Source organism: Chaetodon trifascialis, chromosome 17 (genome assembly GCF_039877785.1).
Source record: "Chaetodon trifascialis isolate fChaTrf1 chromosome 17, fChaTrf1.hap1, whole genome shotgun sequence".
In the NCBI taxonomy this organism is placed as follows: domain Eukaryota; kingdom Metazoa; phylum Chordata; class Actinopteri; order Chaetodontiformes; family Chaetodontidae; genus Chaetodon; species Chaetodon trifascialis.
Genome location: NC_092072.1, coordinates 5774528 through 5798589, shown reverse-complemented (window position 1 = coordinate 5798589; position 24062 = coordinate 5774528). Strand labels below are relative to the sequence as shown.

General features: G+C 44.6%; 1 protein-coding gene across 1 annotated transcript; it reads left to right on the top strand.

Moving 5' to 3' along the window:
* The first annotated feature begins 314 nt into the window (after positions 1–314).
* kiaa0319l (KIAA0319-like ortholog) lies at positions 315–23318 on the top strand. Its single transcript, XM_070984200.1, has 25 exons — positions 315–484; positions 2234–2819; positions 4448–4630; positions 5739–5855; positions 8460–8728; positions 9004–9090; positions 9211–9448; positions 10862–10960; positions 11282–11379; positions 11529–11616; positions 14203–14295; positions 14434–14566; positions 14681–14786; positions 14909–15031; positions 15131–15254; positions 15893–16025; positions 16239–16387; positions 17167–17318; positions 17413–17551; positions 18217–18376; positions 18529–18671; positions 19147–19269; positions 19367–19457; positions 19618–19709; positions 20465–23318. The coding sequence occupies exons 4-25, from the start codon at positions 5759–5761 to the stop codon at positions 20659–20661; spliced, it is 2934 nt and encodes a 977-aa protein (XP_070840301.1). The 5' UTR covers positions 315–484; positions 2234–2819; positions 4448–4630; positions 5739–5758; the 3' UTR covers positions 20662–23318.
* The last annotated feature ends 744 nt before the right edge of the window (positions 23319–24062 follow it).

Genomic DNA, 24062 nt, shown 5'->3' with positions numbered 1-24062 from the left:
TAATCATATTTCACAAACGATGAAAGCTCAGCGGGTTAACTGTTTTTGTTGAGCTGACTCAGCTCGCTTTTGACATCTGGTCGGCAGGTGGCGCATGGCGGAAGTTGTCGGATTAATTTTGGTCTTCATCTTAATTTAAGATGCAGCACAAGCAACACCAGAATTGGAGTAAATCTTTGTGTAATATATCTTACAGTCTACTTTGATTTGCTACACATTCCTTTCCATAAGTACGTTATTACCAGCCTGCTTCTATCGGTCGCAAAACGCTGCAATAATTTTGCCCCAAACTGCTTTATTCTGAAACACTCCACACCGGAAGCTTTATTTATTGCTCGGCAGGCTTTACAGTGGTCGCTCAGGCAAATCATCTGTACAAGAGAGAAACACTGACCTAATTAACTGTACTGAGGACCACAACAGCGTCGACACAGCACATCACAGCGACCTTCCGAAGAGAAAGCCTGTGCCATTTGCTGTAACTGTAAGTCCTCGCACACTTTTCTGTCCTTAATGCTGTCGTGACATTTGCCATTAAAACAGCACGGGATAAATCTGTGTTCACCTACGGTGTGTAGTGGGAGCGAGTGGCAGCAGCTGTTAGCCTCAAGGTGCCTGAAACGGGGGTGATCCCGGATTATACAGGTGAGATACCTGACGGTGCTCAGCCTCAACATTCATGTTTCAGTAGTGGGACGTCGGCCAGTGTCATGCTATCCAACTGGCTCTGGTTTGTAATTTTGTGGTAGTGCAGCTGAGTACGCAGGCTCTAGCCATCGGCCTATATTAAATTATTTGACAGTTAAAGACATCCTGTCTTATATGTCCTGACTGTTTTCAGGCTGGTGAGATGCATAATGCACGAGCCCACCATTTTGGATGAAATGTCTCAGAGATATCACCCGAGTGATTTTACTCATGCATTTCATTTGATTGACAGACCCTCATTCGCGCAGACAGCAGTGCACTTATTTGCACTTTAATCAGTCAGTTAATCCATACTCTAAGAATCAATCAGTCTTACAGAGTAGAGCTTAACTAACAGTTATTTTCTTTAGAGCTGCAGCATTGGTCGATTAATCAATTAGTCGATTGAATGAAAATTAATTGGGAACTATTTGTTAGTTGCTTTAATGTAAAGATTTGCTGCTTTTCTTTGACGAAGAATCTGAAGACATCTCTTTGGCCCCTGGGAAATTGTGATTTTTCACAATTTTTTTTTGACATTTTGTGCACTAAAGGATTAATCAACTAATCGTGAAAACAATAGGCTGATTAATCAGTGATGGAAATAATGAAAATTAGTTTTTTCTTTGTGTATTTTGTCTAATCAATTAATTTACTGAATAATACGGAAATTGTTCCCGTCCCATTCTGACCACCACAGCCTGAAGTGATGTTCCTTATGTAGACAGATGAAGAGTTTAAAAAACTCAATATTCAGCTTTAATATGAAAATGGTGGCCTTTCAACTCTTTGTCTTTGTGACGCTTTAACCAGCACATGTTTAGTGTTAATGACTGGTTTCTATATTTTCACATTGATCCACTTATCAATTTGTTGACAGTCGATTTGTTAGAGCGCCGCATGGGAAATTTGACTCACGGCGTCACAAAAACAGACATGAGCTCGGACTCATCCCTCAGTAAACAGAACGAAAACCGTCAATTAGTGACATCCAGCAGCAGTAAAGACGACAAGTGACAGCAGTAAAAGGAAATGACAGCAGGTAAAACCGAGAAATAAGAGGTTTAAAAGCAGTGCGGTGTTAAATGTAATATCAAGAAAGGCATAAAAATGAACAGTTTATGCTTATCCTGCAAAAGAAACTGCATGTAATGAATCAGAAATAATGGGATTATTAGGCAAAAGCATCAATGTGCGTTTGATGCGAGTCATCTGCTGAAAAATCTATAATACGTTAGAGACTGTTGTTGTGTGTTTATATACTACAGCCAGAGGTTTTATTCAGTTGTAAGGTTAACTTACAAGAGCCTCATGTTGTATTCATATCTTCTTTATCCTCCTGCGATATTCCTACACTCAGGGGTTTATGGTATTGCTGCGATACTTCTATTGAATCCATTTGAATGTTATCCTCGGATTAGAATAGCTGTCGCTGTACGGATGCGTCTGTAGTTGTCAAAAGGAAATGCAAGGGTTATGATTATTATGATGATTGTCTTTCTGCCTGGGAGAGAAATAAAAACATCTTAATTTCCCTTCCATGTAGCAGCCAGAAGGAGCTGTGCGTGGGACTTGGTGTCATTACAGCGAGCGCTCCACCAACCTGTCTGCCTAGAAGCCAATACAGAGCTGACAATCGTGCTATTGACTGCTGCAGCCGAGAGAGGAGGAGGAGGAGGAGGAGGAGGAGGAAACAGCCGGAGAGGGAGAGAGAACTTGTCCTTTCTGGATATAAACAGGGGGGGTTTCGTCACAGAGATCATTGTTTTGCAGGGGCTTCTCGTGGGAAAAGTAGCTATTGAAATTGGCTGAACTGTCATCAGCTCGGTGCACCTGAGCTCCTGCTGCACCCTCTCAAAGTCACCAGCAGCCTGTGGGCATTCATGGCGCAGTAAAAAGTCACTTCAGCAAGGAGGAAAAGAAACGTGACTGCACAGTTTGTGTCTGGATTTATTATTTTTTTTAATGTTTTGGTGGCCTACCTGGGAGAGACAAACAAGCGCAGGAGGACAAATGACTGTTTGTGGATTTTGGACTTACTGAGCTGTTGATTATAGCGCGGGAGGAGGCTGCCGGGGCTGAAGCATCTGTGTGCAGGAATGCAGATTCCCATATGGAGGCAGAGCGTGCAGGTTGGTGGTTCTGATCTGTTGCCTGATGACCACAGCTTTTACAGCGTTTCTGTAGCAACGTTACAGTTTTAATAGACATGCTGGAGTTGTAACAGCATTTTCAGCTCAGACAAAATGGTTTGCAGTCGTGAATTACGATCTGTTACTGAAGTCATCTGCTGCCTTGAGCTTTTTACTGCAAAGTAGTAACTCTGCAAACATATGGACATGTAGCATCGAGCTAACATTTCCAGAAGGCATATGTTTGTGAAAGCTGCTTTGCTTATTTCCATGTTGCCCCATTCTAGACTTGCGAGATGTTTTAGAGAAGAGGCCGGCTGACGTCTTGAACAAAGTGTCCCAGGACCTGTGCTGTTCACTCCCCCTTTTTTTTTTTTTTTTTTTTTTTTAACCCCCTTCTGCTATAAGAACTTGCATGAGAGTCGGAGAGGGGGGAAAAGTGCAGAACGGCTCTTCAGCTCCACGCATTCCTCATTAAATCCAAAGTCAGCCTGACTGAACAGTAATTATCTTTGTGTTTCAAGACGACAGATTCACCTACGTGGAGGAAAATAATGTTAACCGTTCTCATGGGGGCGAAACAGTTTGCATCTCGCCCCTTTTTGTGACTCCCTGAGGAGACTCATGCTTTTATTTTCATAACTAATTACTTTGAAATGAGAAACTTCCTCATCTCCCTTCCTGGAGGAAAGGGCATGAAGCGTTAGGAAGTTGACTGAAGGATGAGAGTGACTAACAAGTGTTGCAAAGAACTCGTGGAGGACCTGTGAGGGATGCAGCTGTGTGACAAAACTGAGTGATTTCTGTAATGCTTGCACAGGAAAGAGATTAGGAACTTAGGTAGAGGTAGAAATATTACTTTTTACCTTCCAAACTGCAGTATTCCCTGATGTGAATTCACAGTTCGTCATGAACATTCAGGCTTCAAGACTAGACACAGACTGAAGAGTTAAGATCGCTCAAGTCGAATAGTATGCTGAGCTCTGCCTTTGGCTACGACTGAGCGACGAGGCAACTGTCACAGAGTGATGCGCTTGTTTTTCTTTTCTCACTTCTTTGTTGCATCAACCAATAATTAAAAGGAGGGAGCTCACAGGATTGTGAGTCATGTTACTGTCAACAGGATATTAGCTGGAATTGTTGCGCCATGAAATGGGATGTTGCTCTCTCTGTAATACTTAGAGGAGAAGACAGTAGCCTGTTCTTATGTAAGGAGGGGATGCAGAGTGTTTGACCACTAAACTAAATTATTGATTATCCCCCCGCGTTCAGTGATATGGCGTTTGTCATTATCTCAAAATGCTAAGATCCAGTGTGTCCCCTGCGTGTTTGCTCTGTCTGCAGAGTATCTCCAGTTGAATATTATTTGAATAAAATTTTGTTATCGAGTTGATGGAGTTCATTCAAATTCTGGGGAGCGCTCCTCTGAAGAGCTGGAGCTCGGTCGTCTGTCAGCAATCAAGGAAGAGAAGCAGGAAAAACCTGAATAATTCACATCAGGGCTGAAATCACTATAAACACACGAATAAGAATATTTTTCTGAACAAACTAACTTTGTTAATTTGACATCATTGATATAAACGATCCCCCTGTTGGATCGTCTCCTCTCTTTTTCTTGCTCTCTCTAGCTTTGCGTTTGAGCGGCTGAACCTGTGCGGGCCCCCGAGGCGGCCATGTTGGATCTCTTCCTCAGAGTGCCGGTGTTGACCCGTCTTCACCTGTCACCTCACAGCACCTTGCTGCCAACCTAACTCCCCGCTCCCTCTCTCTCTTCCCGTGTCTCTCTCTTCCAGCGCCCGGCCGGGAGAAAGGTAAACGTGATTTCAGGGTTTTTGTGTTGAGCAGGTGGGCTCGGTTTCTTTGAAATAAACCGTCTGTAGTTTCAGTTTCAGAGAGGCGGACCACACTGTAATGGTTAATGGGAGAGGTTTGAAAGCTCAATGTGAAGCCACTTTAATGAAAAATAAACTTTAAATGTACATTTTTTCTTGCACGGTCTCACACATCACACACCTTACCCTCGTGTCCCTTTTCTAAGCTATGCTAAGCTAATTGGCTACTGGCGTATAAGTAAGGGATAATGCCCGACAAGGTGTCCATTATCAGAAATGAATGGACGACGCAGAGGCATGCGGTGCTTCCACGAAGTCCATTCATTTCTGATAATGGACACCTCAAAGGGCATTATCCCGCTTATACCATGGTCACTTACCGAAGAAATAAATATTAAATCAATTATTAATACGTTAATGTTGTTTTTTACCGTTAAAATCTTTCAAGTTTTTCATGAGAAGCGGCTGAGCGGACTATTTAATATCTCTCGTTGTGACGCGTTGCCAAGGTAACCGGCTCTGGCCACAGAACCTGCAGCTCGGTCGGCCGCAGCTGTTATATTAGGCCTAATCAGCGGAGGGAAGTGAGATGATTGCTTAACGTTATGTTACGTGATACAAAGTATCATTTCAGAGGGCAAGTGCACCTCTTATCGCTTATTTGTGTCCAGAGGATGATGCAACATTTTGTTTCAAAGAATCAAAGTCCACAGAGCGAATAATAGGTTAAAGGAAACTATAAAATCACTCATGTTGTCTGTCTTGCCGTTGTGATAAATAAACTGTGAAACAATGTATGTTCTGAGTTTCTGTTGCCACGGTTACCAACTAGCGTTTGAGCCAGCGCAATAATTTAGAACAATCAGGCTATTTGACCGGAACTTTTTTATAGGTGTCCTATAACATTTTTTAATGGACACCCTGCAGCCAATCAGAATCGAGTATTCACCCAGACCATGGTATAAGTGTAATTATAAAGGTGTACAAGTATTCCATTTCAGTGTTTAATTATGTGGTTATACTTTGCTTTGGTGGCTCATTTCTGTTGAATCAAGAGGAAACATTAAAGCTCTGTTTCCTTCTCTAGGTCCTTGGCCCTTGTGGAAAATGTCCTATGCACACCACAGTCTGCTGACCTGGAGCTTACCTCAACTCCTCCTCCTCCCGCTGATCTACCTCTGGCTGTTGGCTCCTCCCCCCACAGGTGAAGTAAACCAGTCGTCATCCTGAGCTCAACTGGCAAAGCCACATTTGTTGACTGGGAACTGATAAGGAAATTCACTCCTGTGCTTCTTAAACTATCAGCACTTACCTGCACAATGGGTTTACACACCTTTGATTGCTCAGGGTGTGTCTTCATCCTTCTTACGATCTTACAGTGATACTGTGACACTGTTGGCTGTCACTTGGTGTGTACTGTCCTTCTGATCACAGGCGGCGGACAGACAGAGGACTGTTGACGTCCCTACTGTGTGTGCACTGTATGTGTGCCTTCTTTCTGAAGCCACCCCGCTCAGTGGGTTACAGTGTGAAGCAGGACAATAGGGGCTCTGTGAGTGCACATAGTGTGTGTCTGTGTGTGTGTGTGTGTGTGTGTGTGTGTGTGTGTGTGTGTGTGTGTGTGTTGAGGGGTGGGGGACGGAGTGGACAACGGGTGGGAGGGCTAAACTGAGGCCAAAGGGTCCTTTCTCAAACAAACTGCGGTGCTGTTGTGTGTTTGTGTACGTGGCGTGACGTGTCTTTTTCCAGACTTGAGTAAAGTCAACCTTAGCTCTCGTGTTGCCATGGCAGCAGCAGCAGTTATGGCTAAAGCACTATTTCAGACGGTTTGATGAACTCTGTGTGTTTTTTTTTTGTTTTTTTTCCTTTTTTCTTTTGAACTGTTGACGGCCTTGCCATGAGCAGGACGAGCGAGCAGGACGAAATATCTGAAACATTGTTGCATCCCGTGTTTTTTTTATTATTAAACTGCATATTTGACGCTATATATGGTTAGCATTGTTTCAGCAATAGCCATTCAGTGTATATACGTTCTGTAATTACCTCGCTGTTGTCGTTTTCATTGTTGATGGTGGATTGTGGGATTCACATCGCCCACCTGTGCACGGGGGACTCACAGGGAGCAGGGCAGCATGTAATAATCCAGAGGTGCTGTTTGGAAATTCATCTCTTAGATATCAGCATCACTGTTCACCGTTCAGGCCCCTACAGCCATATCAGAGCTGTATTAAGTTATTATGAATGCAAATCCAACATTTCCTACTGCTGCTACTTCACAGTAAAAGCCTTTCAACTGGTGAAACACAGGATGTGAAGCAGTCAAAGGAAAATGCGGTTATCACTGAGGTTAGCGCTGACAGCTGTCAGCCATCAGAAATATGTCTACAGTCAAGAGACTGGCAGTTTGGGCATTTTTATTTGACAGTAAGAAAATAAGGAGCAACCACAGTGAGCTGTGCAGGAGCTGCAGGTTCCAGCGTCTTAGCGAGGTGATCGACTCCTCTGACTGTTCTCTCCTCTCCGTGTGAAGTGTGAAATCAGGTCACGGTTGCTTGTGGATTGATGCAGAAAGGTTGATTATCGACCGACTTATTTGTTCAAGTAACACACATTTGTTTGGCTGCGCTGCGTTTGCTGTCCCCAGAGGTCTGCTGTTAAACTCACCACCAGATCAACCAAGTCTGATAGACTATAAGTTAGTGGATATGGCCGATGCGTGTAAACGCGAAAGTAACTTCAGATCTTCTGGATGCATTGTAAATCAAGGCCTTATAATAAACAGTGTTAGTGCTGCAGTCATTGACGGCGTCTTTCCAAAACCTACTGCAGAACTCTGTTCAAAGGGGGCTGCTGATAAATGACACCAGTGAGCGCCGCTGATATTTGCAGTACATGACTGCTAACTTGGATGTGATCTGCATCCAAGTCCAGACTGTTCAGAACTGCAAGACAAAAATAAAATGGGTTTCGTCTCAACTGCATGTAATTCACAGTTGGCTCGGCCGTAGTGCCTTCTGCTGGACCGTTATTCACGGCTAGTTTGGCTTTGTGTGGACGTCCATTGAAGTGGTGAAATATAAGCTCCCATTTCTCTCTCTGTTACTTTTATAGCCTTTTGTTGCACCTGTCCACACAGTGGATTTCTCATGTGGGACAATGACTGGATTGAATTGAGGTCATTTGATACTGCAAAAGGCTTGATTAAGAATAGTTTCACCACCCGGAGCAATGCTCTTGCTAACTGCACCAGCTCACTGCGCCGCTGATATGAGTGTGATATGGTCCGGCTCAGAGGATGCAGTTTGGTGCGTACTCCATACTGTGCTTTGGGTTTTAATCAGAGTCTTGTTTTGTCAGAGGAAAGCTGCACTTCCTCTCCGCCGCTGACTTGGCTGACTGCTCAAACTGCGGCTGCATGTCGGCTTTTCTTAGAAACGTTCAGTCAAAGCCCAAGCTGTGAAAAGTCTCACTAGTTGGGAGCGGAACTCGCTGTGAGTTTCACTTTGCCCCTTTGCCTTTGACAATGCCAAGAGGGCCCAACAATGCCCTGATTCATAGAAACAAGTAAAATCTTGAAAAGCCTGGGAATCGCTGCCCAGCGGCGGATCCTTGATGTCGCCGTTGGCAGATCCTTTTGATCCAACTACGCCAGACTCTTCCTAGAATTCCTCTGCAGGGAAATCAGTTCAAAACCTCCATCTGGTACCGAAATCCACCCTTTTCTTTTAACCTTGGCCGTTATCCTCTCACAGCGACATGTAAAACATTTTGACATTTGAGTAAAACGTGTCCTTCTGCCCCTCTTCAGGTGTGTCAGCGAATTTCTGTCGGGTGACCGGCGGGGTGCTCGGGATCCACTGGAGCAGCGTCATCACCCTGGGCTGGCGACCTCTGGCGGCCGGGAGAGGCGGGGCGACATGCTGGGAGGCCTGCTGCCTGAAGCCGAGCTGCAGCGCCGTTTGGAGCCTCGGCGGGCAATGTGTGCTTCTCAGCTGCACGTGGGATAATGGCTGCCCCATCACCTCCCTGCCCCAGCCCCACCAGGACTCCCTCGGCCTCCTTCAGCTGCTCTCAAAGGTGCAGAGTGCAGACAATATTTAAATGGATGCGTTTTTTTAGCGACAAGTATGGCACTGCCACTGATTGGGGAAATGCAACCAAGAAAAGACTAAGCTTAAAAGCAGAAAATAAAGCTGCTTCTTTGTTATTTGGAAGATTCATTACCATAAGTTTTGAGCTGAACATGAGCATAAATTATTACAAAGGATGCACGGGGTCAATACTTATTGAAGCGTTTAGTGGTCATAAAGTATTTTTCTAAACTTGTTTGTCCTCTGTAACTTTGCTTTAAGGGTCCCGTCTTAAGAAGACGTAGAAGAGCTCGTCACGCTCAGCCTGCAGGAAGCCACACATCGCAGACAGGACACCTTACCAACACGGTAACTTCGCAGAATATACGTTTATATTGATCGTTGTAGCAGATGCTGTTAATCAGTTAGCCTGATGTCCCAGCAGGAGAGTAAGTCAGCCAACATCCTGTCTCTGTTGTTTTTCTACAGGGAAGTCCCAAACTGGAAGCCGCTCACCCGACTCCAACGGCACCCAACACCATCACCCTCCTTCAAGCAGCCCAAAAGAACCTGAGCCAGTTAGCCAATGGCAGCGCAGACGTCGCTCCTGCTTCATCACAGCCGAACTCCACGGTGGACAACGCCGTCGATGCTGCCGCGTCTTCCAATAGCAGCGATGTCAGCACGCCCACAACGACCGCTATCATCGCGGCTCCAACACAGGCTGGTAAGGACGCCGTTATCTGCAGCAGTCACATGCTCAGGCAGTGATCACCTATTTCCAGCTCCAGTAATATGTCTTGTCCTCATTTATTAATTATGAACTAATATATAATGTAGCAGCCCCGTTTTGCAGCCTTGGAGGAAGATATCACATGACTCTCAGGTCCTTTCTTTACATTTTTGATGTTGAAGCTTGCTTTTTTCTGCCACACACGCACAAAATCTGCAGAACATCCTTTATGTTTGATAAAATGAAGATGTCCTCTGTCCACATATTTTATGGCAGGCTGCTCAGATGTTATTTTTCCAGATGAAAGCGACATGCGCTGTGGGTGTGAAGCCAGATGAATCTAGGCATTAGGAATGTGCTGAGACACGCTGGGCTTCTACAAACAGGAATGACTCGTCTGATCGGTTTCTCCTCCCTGAAGGGCGATTTCTCCACCGAACTGGTGTCAGATAAAAAATGTCAACAATTCATATGCAGAACAATGACTGTCGTTACAGATGACATCTTTATTTTTAAACGCTTTTGACTGACAGTTCGTTTACTCGAGCAAACAGTGACAGGCTGAGTCGTATGAATGAAAGCACTGAAGTTGTATAAAGGTATTGCATTTTTTGAGGAGGTTGGTCTTGCATGAGCGGAACCTGTGATTCTGAAAGAGGACATCTCACAATACCACCTTAAGCAATTAGCTGTTTGTCTTAAAGGGAAACCAGTTTTACACCATGATTGTTTATTGCTCATGCAGTAATTGTACTGCTCCGCCTGTGAGAGCGGCTCCATAATGACATTTGAGGATGTGACGGAGGTTTGTCAAGTCTGAGAAAATGGTGATGATGATGATATCATCTCAGTTTGGGCTTGGAGACTGGAATGGAAAGGCTGTGGAACGGGTTTCAAACTATAGATGTTTACCAGGCAGGGAGGGTTTAGTGAATAGACACTATGAGGCTGCATGATGGGAATTGTAGGATCTGGGTTTTTCTGAAGCTCGACCCACACTTGGGGCTAAAATTCAGGATATTTTGCCCCCTGTTGCATTATCACACAGTATGAAAATACAATTGATTGATTTATTTATCCGTCATTAGTCCTCCAGCTTGATGGAACTGCGATAATAAATCACTGGAGCACACCTTTGAGGATCTCAGACACTATAAAGCATCACAGTTGGTCCGTTATTAGTTTTTAATGTCTAACAAGGTTAAGTATTACATGGTAATCAAATGCATTTTTTGTGTTTTTGGTGAGAAAGTGGAGTGGGAGTAAAATAACGTGGTCTCGACCCCACAAGACGAAAAGGTGTCATGTGTTTGTCTCCTGTTGAATTCTCCACTCTCTGACCAGTCTTGGTTGTCATGCTGAACCTTTTGCCGTCATCTTCTGACCCTGTGTTGCTTTCCACGGCAGTGAGGGAGCTGGTGGTGTCGGCAGGACAGAGCGTGGAGGTCACGCTGCCCCGCAACGAGGTCGAACTCAACGCCTTCGTGGTCCCAACGCCCCCGCCAGGTAAAACCGTGGAAATATTAACTGACGGAGTTAATAAGTGAAGTCATTAAGTACAACCTGCTCGACGGTTGGATTCCTGAGTCACCATCTTCGTACTGTACATCACACCGAACACTTGCCAGGCAATTTCAAATCCAGACTGGAAAAAGATTATACAGTTTCTGAAGAGGCGTGCATGTCATAATTTCGCTAATCCCTTGATCCGTCCCCGACATGCTCCAACCATGCTAAAACTGTCCGTACAATGATCCATATGTGGTAGATCTTGATTGAGTGCAGTCTTGTTAATTGTATTTGTTTGACGTTGCTGCTTCTTTTCAGGGACAAACTATGCATTTGACTGGCGTCTGATAACTCATCCCAAAGATTACAGTGGGGAGATGGAGGGGAAGCACAGCACGACACTTAAGCTCAGCAAGGTACAGCTCACGGCTTTCATGTTCACGCGCGGCTCAAAATAGAACACGCAGCTGGATCTCTGTTGAGTGTACAAACAGAGGGTTTCTTAAAAAGATCACTTCCTCTTTCTGCCTGCTTCGCTTTGCTCATTCTCTCCTCTCACTCTCAGCTGACTGTGGGCCTGTATGAGTTCGAGGTGACGGTGGACGGGGGGGGGGCCCATGGGGAAGGTTACGTCAATGTCACGGTCAAACCAGGTGAGGTCCAACATTCAACATGAACTCTCGTCCATATTGATCTTAAAGGTTGCGTACAGTGAAAACATCTATTTCACCAAAGAAGACACTTTTATTAAATTCCTGCAGTGTCTTCTGTACAGTGTTAGTGTGGACAGACACGGACGTAAGCTGGCACATGACCGCAAGGTGGCTATTCTGGTTTTTGTGTGTGCGTTAAGCAAATATCCTGTTAAGTGTTTTCCACTCTGTGCTGTTGAAGACATGCTTATGACTCCCCTTCCTCTTTCGTTATTCAGTTTTCCGGTGTTTGCAAATGTTGTCAGGTTTGAGTTTTGTACTATTTTCAACTGCCGCTCTAACAGTCCATGCAGTGACTTCTGTAGATAAAGGAAGAAATCAGAAAGGAAAGGCAGCGTTATGGTGGAGAGGAGCTTGGATGCATATTCTTATATATGTTTACAATATACCTATAATTTTGTGAGCCTGTAAACTATAATTTGTGCTATTTTTATTGTTTTTCTGTATGACATCTATTGCATGTCTGTCCATCTTGGATCCTTAAAGCTTTATTTGGGGTTTTTCCTTATCTGAAGTGAGGCTCTGAGGGTAGAAGGGTGTCGCTTCAGATCACACAGCCCCCAGAGGCAAGTTTGTGATTTGAGGTATCAGGCTATATAAACAAAACTGACTTGGCTTTACTAATGTGATGTGGTGAAAGCCTGAAAAATCACATCCTCGGGCAAACATGGATAAACATATGCAAAGAGGAAAGTCACACGTGACTCTACTGACTGAAAGGCAGATATGAAATATTTTTGCAGCACCAGCACGACTACAGCGTCTGAGATGATGCGGTCTGTGGTGTCGCTGCTGTGTGCAGTGAGGCTTTGAGACTGACGCTGTCACGTCTCTGCATGTGTTTGGAAAATATAGGAAGATGATTGTAAAAAATGCATTTAAAAAGCTGTAGGAAATAGGCAAAATGTAAATGCTTCAGTATTATATCAGGTCTGTTATAACCTCAGAATGCATTCATTTGTTCAACAGTTTGATGTGGTCTGTAAACACGTTCCTTTACGGACAGGCTGTTCCTTTTTTATAATATCCTTTATCCAATCATGTGTTCGCAAAGCGGTGAAGGATCATAAAGGATTAACAAGATCACACTTTTTTTAAACACATTTTATTGTTTCTAAACACAAACAATACAAAACACAGAAACAAGACCCCCCACCCCGACCCGTCAGACAGCACGTGATAATAGAGTTAGACAAGCCGAGATAAAGAATAGTTCAATTGACCAGGATAATGATAATATTTTAAAGATGAAAAATAATAATAATCATTTAAAAAATCCAGTCCGCAGTATGTAACCATGGTAACAGTCATCAGCAGCCCCTCCCTGCCCAGAGGAGGTCTTATTCCATTCAGAAAATTTTCAGATTTCAGATTTTTCAGATCTGCCAGTATGTAATCCAGGAAGGGTGTCCAAACTTTTAAGAATAACCCGTCCAGCTTCCAACCTTTCATGAGGGAGAATATTAAACATCGTACACTTTCGAGCAATTACAAGGAGTTTTTCAGGGAGCTCATAATGTGATGCAGTGAGATGCAGGTCCCTTGAGGGAAGGCCTAGAAGGAAAACCCCAGGGTCTTTCTTTATTTTAAATATCCCACTGACTACATTTGAAATAAGTGTCCAAAATCTTAAAATATGTTTGTTAGTGGAAATATGTCCCCCTTTCTGCATTGTGTTTGGTACACAGAGGAGAAGTAGAGTGGTTTAAAATAACAGGAGTAATATGCAGCCTGTGAAGTATCTTGTACTGAGTTTCTCTCAGTAGATGTGGACACAAAATTCATTGTTCAAGTCTCTTTCCCATCTATGAGACATGTCGGTTAAATGGTTCGTGATGGAAGAACCAAGAATTGAGTAAAGTGATGCTACAAATTCAAATGTTTTCTGTTTTTGCGCTCTAGAAGAAATCTCTCATCTCAGCATCCCTGTAAGTGACATTAGTAGAAAAGCAAGTGGTCTGTGAAGACAAAAAATGGCTAATCTGTAAATACCCCAAAAAATGGTGCTTGGAAATATTGAATGTCTCCTGTAACTGCTGGAAGGACAGTAATGTATTATCTCTCAATAAGTCGCCAATGACGTGAATTCCCTTGTCCCTCCAAGAAAGGAACGTGGGTGAGCTGGCGCCCGCAGGAAAGTCAGGATACACTGTTTTTTTAATGTTTTACTCAACGTGCAAACTCTTCTTTCTTTTCTTTCATGGATCTTGTGGTTTGATATTAACAGTGTCTAATAGTCAACATGCTAATTCTAATTAAGCGAAGCAACGATATTGTGCGTCTCTGCTGCGACAGCGGGTCCTCAGACGGCCATGACTAATGTTTGAAGGTACTGTTTTTCCTTACTGCCAGAGTAAATGTTACAGTTATGCTTCACGTTGAATCAACAAACTCGGATCGCGTCGCTGGAAGTGGAGGCTGCTTTCCTCCCACGCGCAGTTGTGACTTTTGCCGAGGCAGACGTTGATTTTTCATTCTGCCTCAGACACAAACAGCCGAGTTAATTTCTTGTTTTCCACCTGACAGAGCCGCGAGTAAACAAGCCTCCTGTTGCTGTGGTTTCCCCAAAGTTCCTGGAGATCTCCTTGCCAACCAGCTCCACGGTCATCGACGGCAGCCGTGAGTGTCTCACGACGAGCAGATTTAACTCCAGCTGAAGATAAAAAAGGAATTGTGCTTAAAATATGTCCCCTTTTCCTCTAATGCTGCTAAATGTATCTGACTGTCCATGTCCTCCTTCCTCCCTCCCCCTCACAGAGAGCACAGATGATGACAAGGTGGTGGCGTGGCACTGGGAAGAGGTTAAAGGTCCCCTGAGGGAGGAGAAGGTCTCTGCTGACACCCCAGTCCTCAAACTCACCAACCTGGTGCCTGGGAACTACACATTCAGGTACAGGTGGACCTCAGTGCTGTCAGATGTATTTTTAGACATCGCCTTCCAGCAGTGACAAAGAGCGTTTGCCACTCAGTTTGTGTATTTAACCTAATGAACGTTCTCTCTCAGTTTGACCGTGACTGACTCAGACGGAGCCACGAACTCCACACAGGCCGCCCTCTCTGTCAACAAGGCCAAGGACTACCGGCCCGTGGCCAATGCCGGCCCTAACCAGGTCTGAAGTGTTTCTTGTCGTCACGGCTCGGTTTTTGTAATCATGTAAAAGCTGAAAAATGTCAAAATGCCGTTTTACTTAGCAGCTAACCAACAGCTGGTCTTTCCTTTAACTTCATCCAGGTCATCCAATTGCCGCGCAACTCCATCAGTCTGTACGGCAACCAAAGCACCGACGACCATGATCCCCTGTCCTACGAGTGGTCCCTCAGCCCTGAGAGCAAAGACAAGGTGGTGGAGATGCAGGTGAGCTGCTCGAGGACTGTACATACTGTCTAATTGATGCTCATGCGTCAGTTTATTCAAGAATCACGGCTAACAGTGGCGTCTTTTTCTGCTTTTTAGGGCGTACGGACACCGATCTTGCAGCTGTCGGCTATGCAGGAGGGAGACTACACCTTCCAGCTGACGGTGACGGACTCGGCCGGACAGCAGGACACCGCCCAGGTCACCGTGATCGTGCAGCCAGGTAAACCTCCCGTTTGTGCCACCTGAGGACTTTGGCCTTGTGTTTCCAGTGAAAAGTTGAGAGGAATATTTGGTCGATCAGCTGCTTCTTACAGCTGTCACTCTTTCCGTACTTTATTTGTTTCGTGTTTTTTAAGTCTATTTGTTCTGTTGAGTACACTTCTTGTTTGGCCTTACTCTCTGCCACAGGCTTTAGACAAATAGAAACATGAAAAATGACGGACATACAGAGCGACAGTACACATATTTATATTTGGCTTCCATAATGTGCGAAGCTGATGTCAGTGCTTGGACAGCTGATAAGGCTTTCTGTTCACTTCGTGTTTGGTTAACTGTGTTTTGACCCAGTGAATGGGAGGTGTACCTGGGTGCTTGTGTACACTCACCCAGGTAAGCGCTGAGCCTGGACTGTAGAAGGCAAACACACACTGGCAAGATGCACTGGCAGTGTTTGAACTGGGCCTGTCATGTTAACTCACATGCACCTGCAAGGTCAAACATGTCAGCCATTTGAGTAATAATACCTGAGAGAAGCAGCAGCGTGCCATTAGCCTGCTTAGTACTCCATCTTTCATTGTACAGTGGAGATGAATTTCTAGCTCCCTCATCCTGGCGTCCCTCTTACTCTCCGCCCTCCAGAAAACAACAAGCCACCAGTAGCGGATGCGGGACCAGAGAAAGAGCTGACGCTGCCAGTCGATCGAACCACGCTGGATGGCAGTAAGAGCAGCGACGACCAGAAGATAGCCACCTACCACTGGAAGCAAACCAAGTGAGTCACAGGCCTGCACATCTGCACAGGCAGCTTGCGTTGGCTTCATTTCAGATACAGTTAAACTCAAACGTACAGAAGAAGCAGACTTTAAAAAAACGACCTCTGTTACTCCATGTTGTTCAGCGTCATCCAGGCTCATACGTTCACTTACAGTAAACCCTCCCTCGCCCTCTCTCTCTCTCTCTTTGTCTCCATCTGTTCCTCCACCAGGGGTCCTGATGGGGTGAAGATCGAGAATGCAGACAGCGCTGTTGCCACGGTGACAGGTCTGGAGGTCGGCACATACGAGTTCACCCTGACAGTAACTGATGAGAGGAAGCTGCAGGGTAGCGACACCGTCACGGTCATCGTGAGAGAAGGTGAGGGTGTGTGTGTGTGTGTCTCTGTGTGTGCGTTCGCTAATCCCTCTCTGTTAGCTGGCAGGTGTTGGAGTCTGACAGGTGAGGATTATGGCTGCTGTTTTGAAATATGAATTTGTAATTAAAGCATTTGCACTTTTGGAGCATGAAACGTTTATTTGCGTGTGTTTCAAAGCAGACGTTGCTCTGATCTCCGATTTCTTGTGGAAAATAAGACAATAGTCAGTTTGTATGCTGAGGGCATGTTTTCGAACTTGACACTGATTTATGCACAGTGGAAGTGTGTGTATATTTGTTTATTTAGGTATCTTTTAGCTCAAGGCTAACCTCTCAAGAGCCTTTAATAAATTCACAATAAAACATTTTGTATGCAAACGCATTCTCGGCCCATATACACACAATTATGAGCATCTGCACACATGCAAACAGTCAGATATACATAGTTAAATACACAGGATCTGCTCATACATACTTCATGTACACACGTACATTTGCATGTGTACAAACTAGTGCTTATAAAATAAATGAAGGTCCACCTGCCCGTTTCATTTTTTATCCTTGATGATACGTTTTTTTTTCTGTTCCTTTATCACCTTAATGTTTATGGCTGTTCAAAGTTCTGCATGTAAGCATGTATTTACATAAATCAATGAAGGTAAAAAAAAACATTAAATATATCGTCTTTTTACCACTGAATGTGTGTCAAAAGGAAGCAAGTCATCACAATCTTTTTTTTTTTAATTCATGTTTTACACAGCAATGTAATGTTTTCCCACCAGAACTGGACCAGCCGCCAGTGGCTCACGTTGTGTCGAGCCCCCCCATCACTCTGCCCGTCAGGACCGCCATTCTAGATGGATCTCGCTCCACTGATGACAAAGGTGGAGTCAGCTACCTGTGGACGAGGGATGATAGCAGCCCGGCCGCGGGGGTGAGAAGGGCTTTTTATGGCTGTTTTACTCAGACATCAGACGTCCACAGAAGTTCTAAACATTTAAACGCTTCTGTCTTTTTTGCTTCGATAGGATGTGCTGAACAACTCAGACCACCAGGCAGTGCTGTTTCTGGGAAACCTGGTGGAGGGGAAGTACAGCTTCACCCTGACTGTTACTGACAGTAAGGGGCAGACCAGCACCAGCAGGGGCACCATGGAGGTGAAACCAGGTAAAGTCAACAGACACACATACAGACTGATCTGTATCCAGACTTCATCAACTGTTTCTTTTAGCCATCTCTCTTGCTCGCTCTCTACACCAACCTAAGATCTGAACACAGCGCAAGCCAGATTACTTCCAGATATGATCATGCAGATCCGATCACATTCGATCACGATGCGTTCACACCCTGCGTTAACATCCAGATAACACGTCCGGGTCCAGGTTGCATTGTAATGCCAGGCGTGACTGGATGTCTCACTCTTTGCTGTTTTGTGACAGCTGGTTTTGGGTTTTTTTTCAAGAAAAGCGACTTCATTAAAAGTTAAAGCATTTTATCACTTTTTAATAGCTCTTGGATGCATGTGAGTTTAGGTTTCCACACAGCGAGGGACTGAACCACCAGCAGCAGAGGCTGGGCAGGTCAGCGTGCAGCATACGGTGAACAGACACAAACACAGCCAGAGACTAATCTGTCATTTGGTGCTCTGGCCTCTTTCCCAGATTTCAGTATCAGATGGATCCTGCCTGCAATCAGCCTGATTTTCTCATGTCCGTTTCTCTCTCTCCTCGTTACTTTCCCACCACTCTCCTCTCTACCCTCCCTCCCCCTGCCGGTGTCTCTTCTGTGTTTTTAATCTCCTCCCTCACCTTCTCTCTCTCTCTGTTCATCAGACGTATGGGAGCATGACCTGGTGGAGCTGGTGCTGGAGGTCTCCGTATCCCAGGTCTCCCACCGTCAGCGCGACATGCTGCTGCGCCAGGTCGGCGTTTTACTGGGCGTGCTCGACAGCGACATCATTGTGCGAGAGATCAGTGCGTTTAATGAGCACAGGTGAGTCGTGGTGTGCTCGAGGGAAATAGCCCGACTTCTCGAGGGTAAACCTGCTCATGAAACACAGAAACAGAACCAGGAAAAATAAGGAAGGTCTGATGGGTGGACATTATTATATAAGTAAACATTTTCCCTCCTTCCTCCCTCTCCAGTACTCGTTTGGTCTTCCTGGTGTCAGGTGGTCCAGGGCGCCCTCCTCTGTCTGGCCGCAGCGTTGCACTTGGACTGCGCAACAAACTGCGCAAACAGAAGAACGACTTTCTCATCTACAAGGCCTGGCGGGTGGACACAGTCAGTGAGTAGCTGACAGATACAGTTTGTAAAAGACAAAGAGAAAAAGAGTCATTTGTAGGGTGAATTAAGTGAAACTATGCTGGACAAGATTGGATTACACTGTATAAAATAGTTTACAAACTAACACAGGCTTTGCAGTTAAAATTATGTGAAGTTCAGACACTTTTTTTTGTCATTTCAGAATTTATTTGTTCGCTTCGCCTCATGATGGCCTCAGGCTGGTCATGGGGTCAGAGCTGCTTTTACCTCTTGACCTCTGTTACAAAAGACAATGCTCAAATAATGACAGATAGGACTCAAAGGTCAAAGATTTTTGAGCTGTCACTGCAAGTTATGTCTCCTCCTTTTTGTCTTCCTCCCTCTGCTTTTAAAACTTGGACACTGTTATTTTATTGACTGCACCTATTGCAGGTTTATGCTCTGTAATACGTGTGTGGTATGTCGCTCTCGTTTCATCTGCCGCTCTCCTTCCTCAGTCTGCCAGCTGAACTGCTCGAGTCACGGCGAGTGCGACTCCTTCACACGACGCTGCGTCTGCCACCCTTTCTGGATGGAGAACTTCATCAGAGCTCAGTTTGGAGATGCGGAGAGCAACTGTGGTGAGATGAGATCATCGTTGCATGCTTTAGTTAGTCATTGCATCAGACATTTCAGACTTACTTTGCTTTTGTGTCTAACTAATGACTTTGCTTTCAGAGTGGAGCGTACTGTATGTGACGATAGCTTCCTTCATGATTGTGGTTGCTATTGCAACAATTGTCTGGGGGATGGTGTGCTGCTGCAACAGGTGAGCACAAGTTCAACCAGATCAAAAATTGTTATGGTTATTAATAAATGTATTTGGGCATATACAGGATATAATTTGCATTAAACTCGTGGGTTTGGATTTTCTTCTTTTAACTGCACCAAACTGATGATATCTGGTATGTTTTTTTATGTCCTGAAAGGCGCAAAAGTAAAGTACGCAGAAGCAAAAGCAGATATAAAATACTAGAAGCTGATGAGCAAGACAGTCTGGAGCTCCAACCACCAAGAGCTGGTAAGTCACACATGTGCACTACCACACATTGTAGGTCACTGTTGGTTGTGATGCAGTAGAGCCGCAGGCAGGAGATCAGGCGCAGTCCTTAGTTTGCAGTCGATGTTGAGCAGTTTTTGGAACTTCCAACTAAAAAATGTTTGCAGCTGCGAATCACAGCTGACACCTCATAAAATGTAAAGTGCAACCAGCTGAGCCAGCTAGTGATCCTTTACTTTAAAGCAGGCATGTCAAACCTATTCCACAAAGGGCCGTTTGGCTGCAGGTTTTTCCTCCAACCAATCAAGAGCACGCAGTCTGACCAATCAGCTGTCTGAAGGCTGAGATCAGCTGATGAAATGAGTCGAGTGTGGTGTGCTGCTGCTTGGTTGGAAAGAAAACCTTCAGACACTCGGCCCTTTGTGGAATAGGTTTGAGATATGTGCTGTAAAGGATGGTAGGGGGTCACCCCGGGAGCTCACCTGGTGGAGCCTGCACACATCAAAGACGATAGAGGCTGATGTGTTTTCAGTTTTCTAAAGAAAATCTGGTATTTAAGCATTTTGAATGCTATTTGTATTTGTTAGGTAAATATGCACGTTCTGTGTGTTCTGAATGTGTTTTGTCCACGTTCATGTTTTCTTGTCTAAACTATTTTGGCCTCAATGAGACCAATAAAGGATTAAATAAAATATTCCGAATGGTCCAGGTTTGACACAGCATCATGTTGACATCACACTGTTTCTGTCTCTTCTCCTCCACCATGTGCCCTCCAGCCCGCCTGAAGCCCGTGCCCGCTCCCACCTCCTCCGCCCTCATGCACTCGGACTCTGACCTGGACAGCGACGACGGGCAGGGCGGGGTCCCGTGGACGGAGCAGGAGCGCGGGCATCTCCTGCGGCCCCAGAACGGCTCGCTGAGAAACGGCCAGGGGCCGGTGAGGGGCAAAAAGCAAAGGGAGGAGCTGCTATAGCGAGGGAGGAGGGGGGAGCTCGCCGCTGCCCTCGCACACCTCCTCCAGCTGTCACGCCCCTCTGTTCCTCACTCTTCCTCTTTTGTTGTTCTTTCAACACAAAAACCTCACACCTCTCATCCATGAAGACAGACTTTGTGATACCTGGATTTAGGAAAAGAAACATGCTGGAAACATGTTGTCCCACTGTCACTGAAGAAAGACCACTGTACTGACATTTCCCTGCTCCCACACTGAGCCAATATGGAGGGAAAAAGCCTACTATTTCACTGAGAACTAGGGGTGACCACTGTGTTTTGAATGGTATGAAAATAAAATGTAGACCCCTGTTATTTAAGACAGAGACATAAAGAATGTACTATTACCCCTCTTACTGATGGCACACATTGGTTAGAGACTATGGAAGAGGACGTAGCCGGAGTGACACTTGAATTTCCGGTTTAAAAAAAAAAAAAAAAAAGACTCAGCTTCATTGACACGAAAACCAGCCACTTGACACGCTCACACCTTGCCTCTTGTAGACACGCATGTGCGCACACAAAGACGTCGTATTCACACTGTTCCAGGTCAACCTGATGCTACCAAACACTGCCATGTGATAAACCAATGGTTAACTCTGCTCTGACCAATCGGAAACTCAACCAAAACAGAGCCACCAACAGCAACGGACGCTCCTCCAAATATAAAAAAAAAAGAAAAAAAAAGTGCATGAAGAGTGACAGATTGTAGTTCAGGTGCAATTTGATACTGGAATAATCGCCTGCATGTTTGTATGTCGGGTGTATGTGTGGATTTTTCTGGCGTCTGAGCCAAAAGATCGCTCAGAGCAGTTTGTATGTTTGTACGTCTGTTATTAACCCCCAGAAGAGTCACAGTGTCGAAGTGGTCAGAGGCAGAAGATCTTTTAAAAGAAAAAAGAAAAAAAAAAAAAAAAAGCCATGCTTTTATTCTGAAGGCTTCGCTGTGGGTTGCTGGAACACACACTGGAATACACAACACTAATGAGTTTGTTCTGGACCGAGGCGATAATGAGGAGAAGTTCACAACACGACAAGTGGGACGGACTGGGCCCTGCTCCCTCACTCGCCTCATTAATGGAACGACAGCTTGAACCGTGAAGAACGCTTAGTTTTTTGTTTTATTTTTTTCTTAAACAACCTTTAGGCTGTGATTAGATGTCGATGCACTTTGATTTCATGTCTGTCAGCTCCAGTCTCACTTTGTCTCTGGTCGGTTGAAAGGGGAGATCTGTGATGGTTAAAGCTGGAAGGTTCAGCCATAAATTCGGGACTCGACCGCGTTCAAAATGAAACAAAATACTTGATTTCCTTGAGTTTGAAGATGGAGGACTGCAGCTCAAGTCCAGAAGCACCTCGGCTATTGTTACGTACCTGTAGGCTTGAATGAGATGGATGGTGTTAGCTTAACGTATGGCAAAGTGGGACTTGAACTTTTTAATACTGTGAGGCAAATATACAGTTTCTGTGCAATTTCATTACATTTTGTTTGGCTCCAGATAGGATGAGCGCATTTGTCCCTGCTTTCCTTTTGGCTAAATTCCACAGAAACCAGAGGGAAATCTGTACGTTTGATATGATCAAGGCAAGAATTAGACACGAAACAGACATCACTGAACTTCCATTCGCGATGAAAGTGAGGTGTGTGTCCACAATGACCTGAAACTGCGCTCTTCCCACAAATATGATTAAGAGCAGACTCTTATTCTGTTTGTGGGAAGAAATGATTTGTTTATTCTGAGGGATGTTTGGCATAAATACAACAGAAACCGGAAACAAAGGAAGGGCAAACCTCAACCAAACAACTCTTCCCTGCAGCATCTCAGTGTGCGATTGCTTTGCATGTGAAACTGGCCTGTAAGTCACCTTTTCTTTGGTTGTTGAATGTCAAAAGGGTGCGCCATTGAGACCGTTCACCGTGTGCTCTGTGTGAAGTAAGCAATCATGTAGAATGTTTTACAAGAAAATGTCCGTTTCTCACTGTTAATTCATCTCATGCTGATGTCAGTTCTGCTGCACGAGTTCGCTCTCAAAGCACCCGGCACATCAGGCCAGAGCGGAGATATTTGTTTTTAAATGTTTCATTCTGACTTGCTGTATTTATCTGGCCATCTTTCGCCACCTTGTGTGAGCCAGGTTAAAATCAAGCGCACCCAAGTGCCGACTCTAAAATGCGACCTTTCGAACACTTTAAAATGACGACATATTCTTCCTGTGTTTTTTTTCTTTGCACACCACAGAAAATGTTTTTTGGAGAAATCGCTGCAATCTGCTGTTGGTTTATCCTCATTTCTTCTTTATCTGAGTACCTTTTTCCCCCAAAACTCACAGTGAACTTTCTCAAGAATAATTCTTTACCTATTTGACAAAACAAGGTTCAGCATTTCTTCTGTTACATGTACAAATTTTGCCAGACACTTTCGGGATTTATAGAAGTGAATTGACCTTGACTCTGATGGAGTCCACTGTGAAGGCAAACAGAGAACATGGGGAGCAACTGTTCACTGAAGGCAGTTTAATTTAAGATGTTTTAGAAAGGGTTTTAATGAAGGTTTATCCCCTTCTTTCCCTCAGTGTGACCAGACCTGATGCAACTGGATAATCTGTAAATTAAAATAAAATGTTTCAATTTGTTCTCGAGTTTTTTTGTGTTGTTCGGAGTAAAAATTTTGACTCTGATGAAAGCTTGTGGCAAAAACTGGACTTTTCTTTCCCAGATTGTCCTCTCTGTCCCAGCGTGCACAAATCAAACTGAAGGACCATGTGCTGTGGCACTGAACTTAACATGTCATCAAAGGCTTTTAAACTCCTGTAATGTTTGAAATACTGAAGAACAGTGGACTGAAGTTACTGTGGAAGCCTAAAATTGGGTGATGTGCCAGATTAGCTTCTTGTTTTTTGGCCAAAGAATAAGAGACAAAATAGTTTATAATGGTTACAATGGGAGAGAATTTCTTTCTCTCACCAGGCTTGACTGTAGCTTGATGCATTGTGTGTTATTACCTTATTGTATGTGCACCATGTTCAATATTTCATGCCAAATGCATCCTTTTTGTGCTGCAGGGGCATCATTTTTACATCTGTGAGCGGCATTTTCTGCAGCACTTTGGATGCATGTTATGTACCTACCATTAACTCCCTAACTGAAGCTCTGCTGCACTGACCCTTACATAAGCCAACATCACTGTACACATCTGTCAGTGTTTCCTCATTGACTTTTAGATGCCCATTAACCTCGATGGTTGTTCCCGTTGCAGCATAAACACTATGTGTGAGATGATGGGGTCCATAATGATGATGGAAGCACTGCTTTGGTTCTGTTAATTTCACCTCATGATGACAGTAGACAGAAGCAGAGGTCAGTAAACACATCAGTGACTGTGG

Bases quoted from the DNA above. Each gene is read 5' to 3' on its own strand.
- kiaa0319l (XM_070984200.1), top strand. From the start codon at position 5,759: ATGTCCTATGCACACCACAGTCTGCTGACCTGGAGCTTACCTCAACTC. The intron at 11,380-11,528 runs GTACAGCTCACG...TCTCACTCTCAG, and splicing joins CGACACTTAAGCTCAGCAAG to CTGACTGTGGGCCTGTATGA. The intron at 17,319-17,412 runs GTGAGAAGGGCT...TTGCTTCGATAG, and splicing joins ATAGCAGCCCGGCCGCGGGG to GATGTGCTGAACAACTCAGA.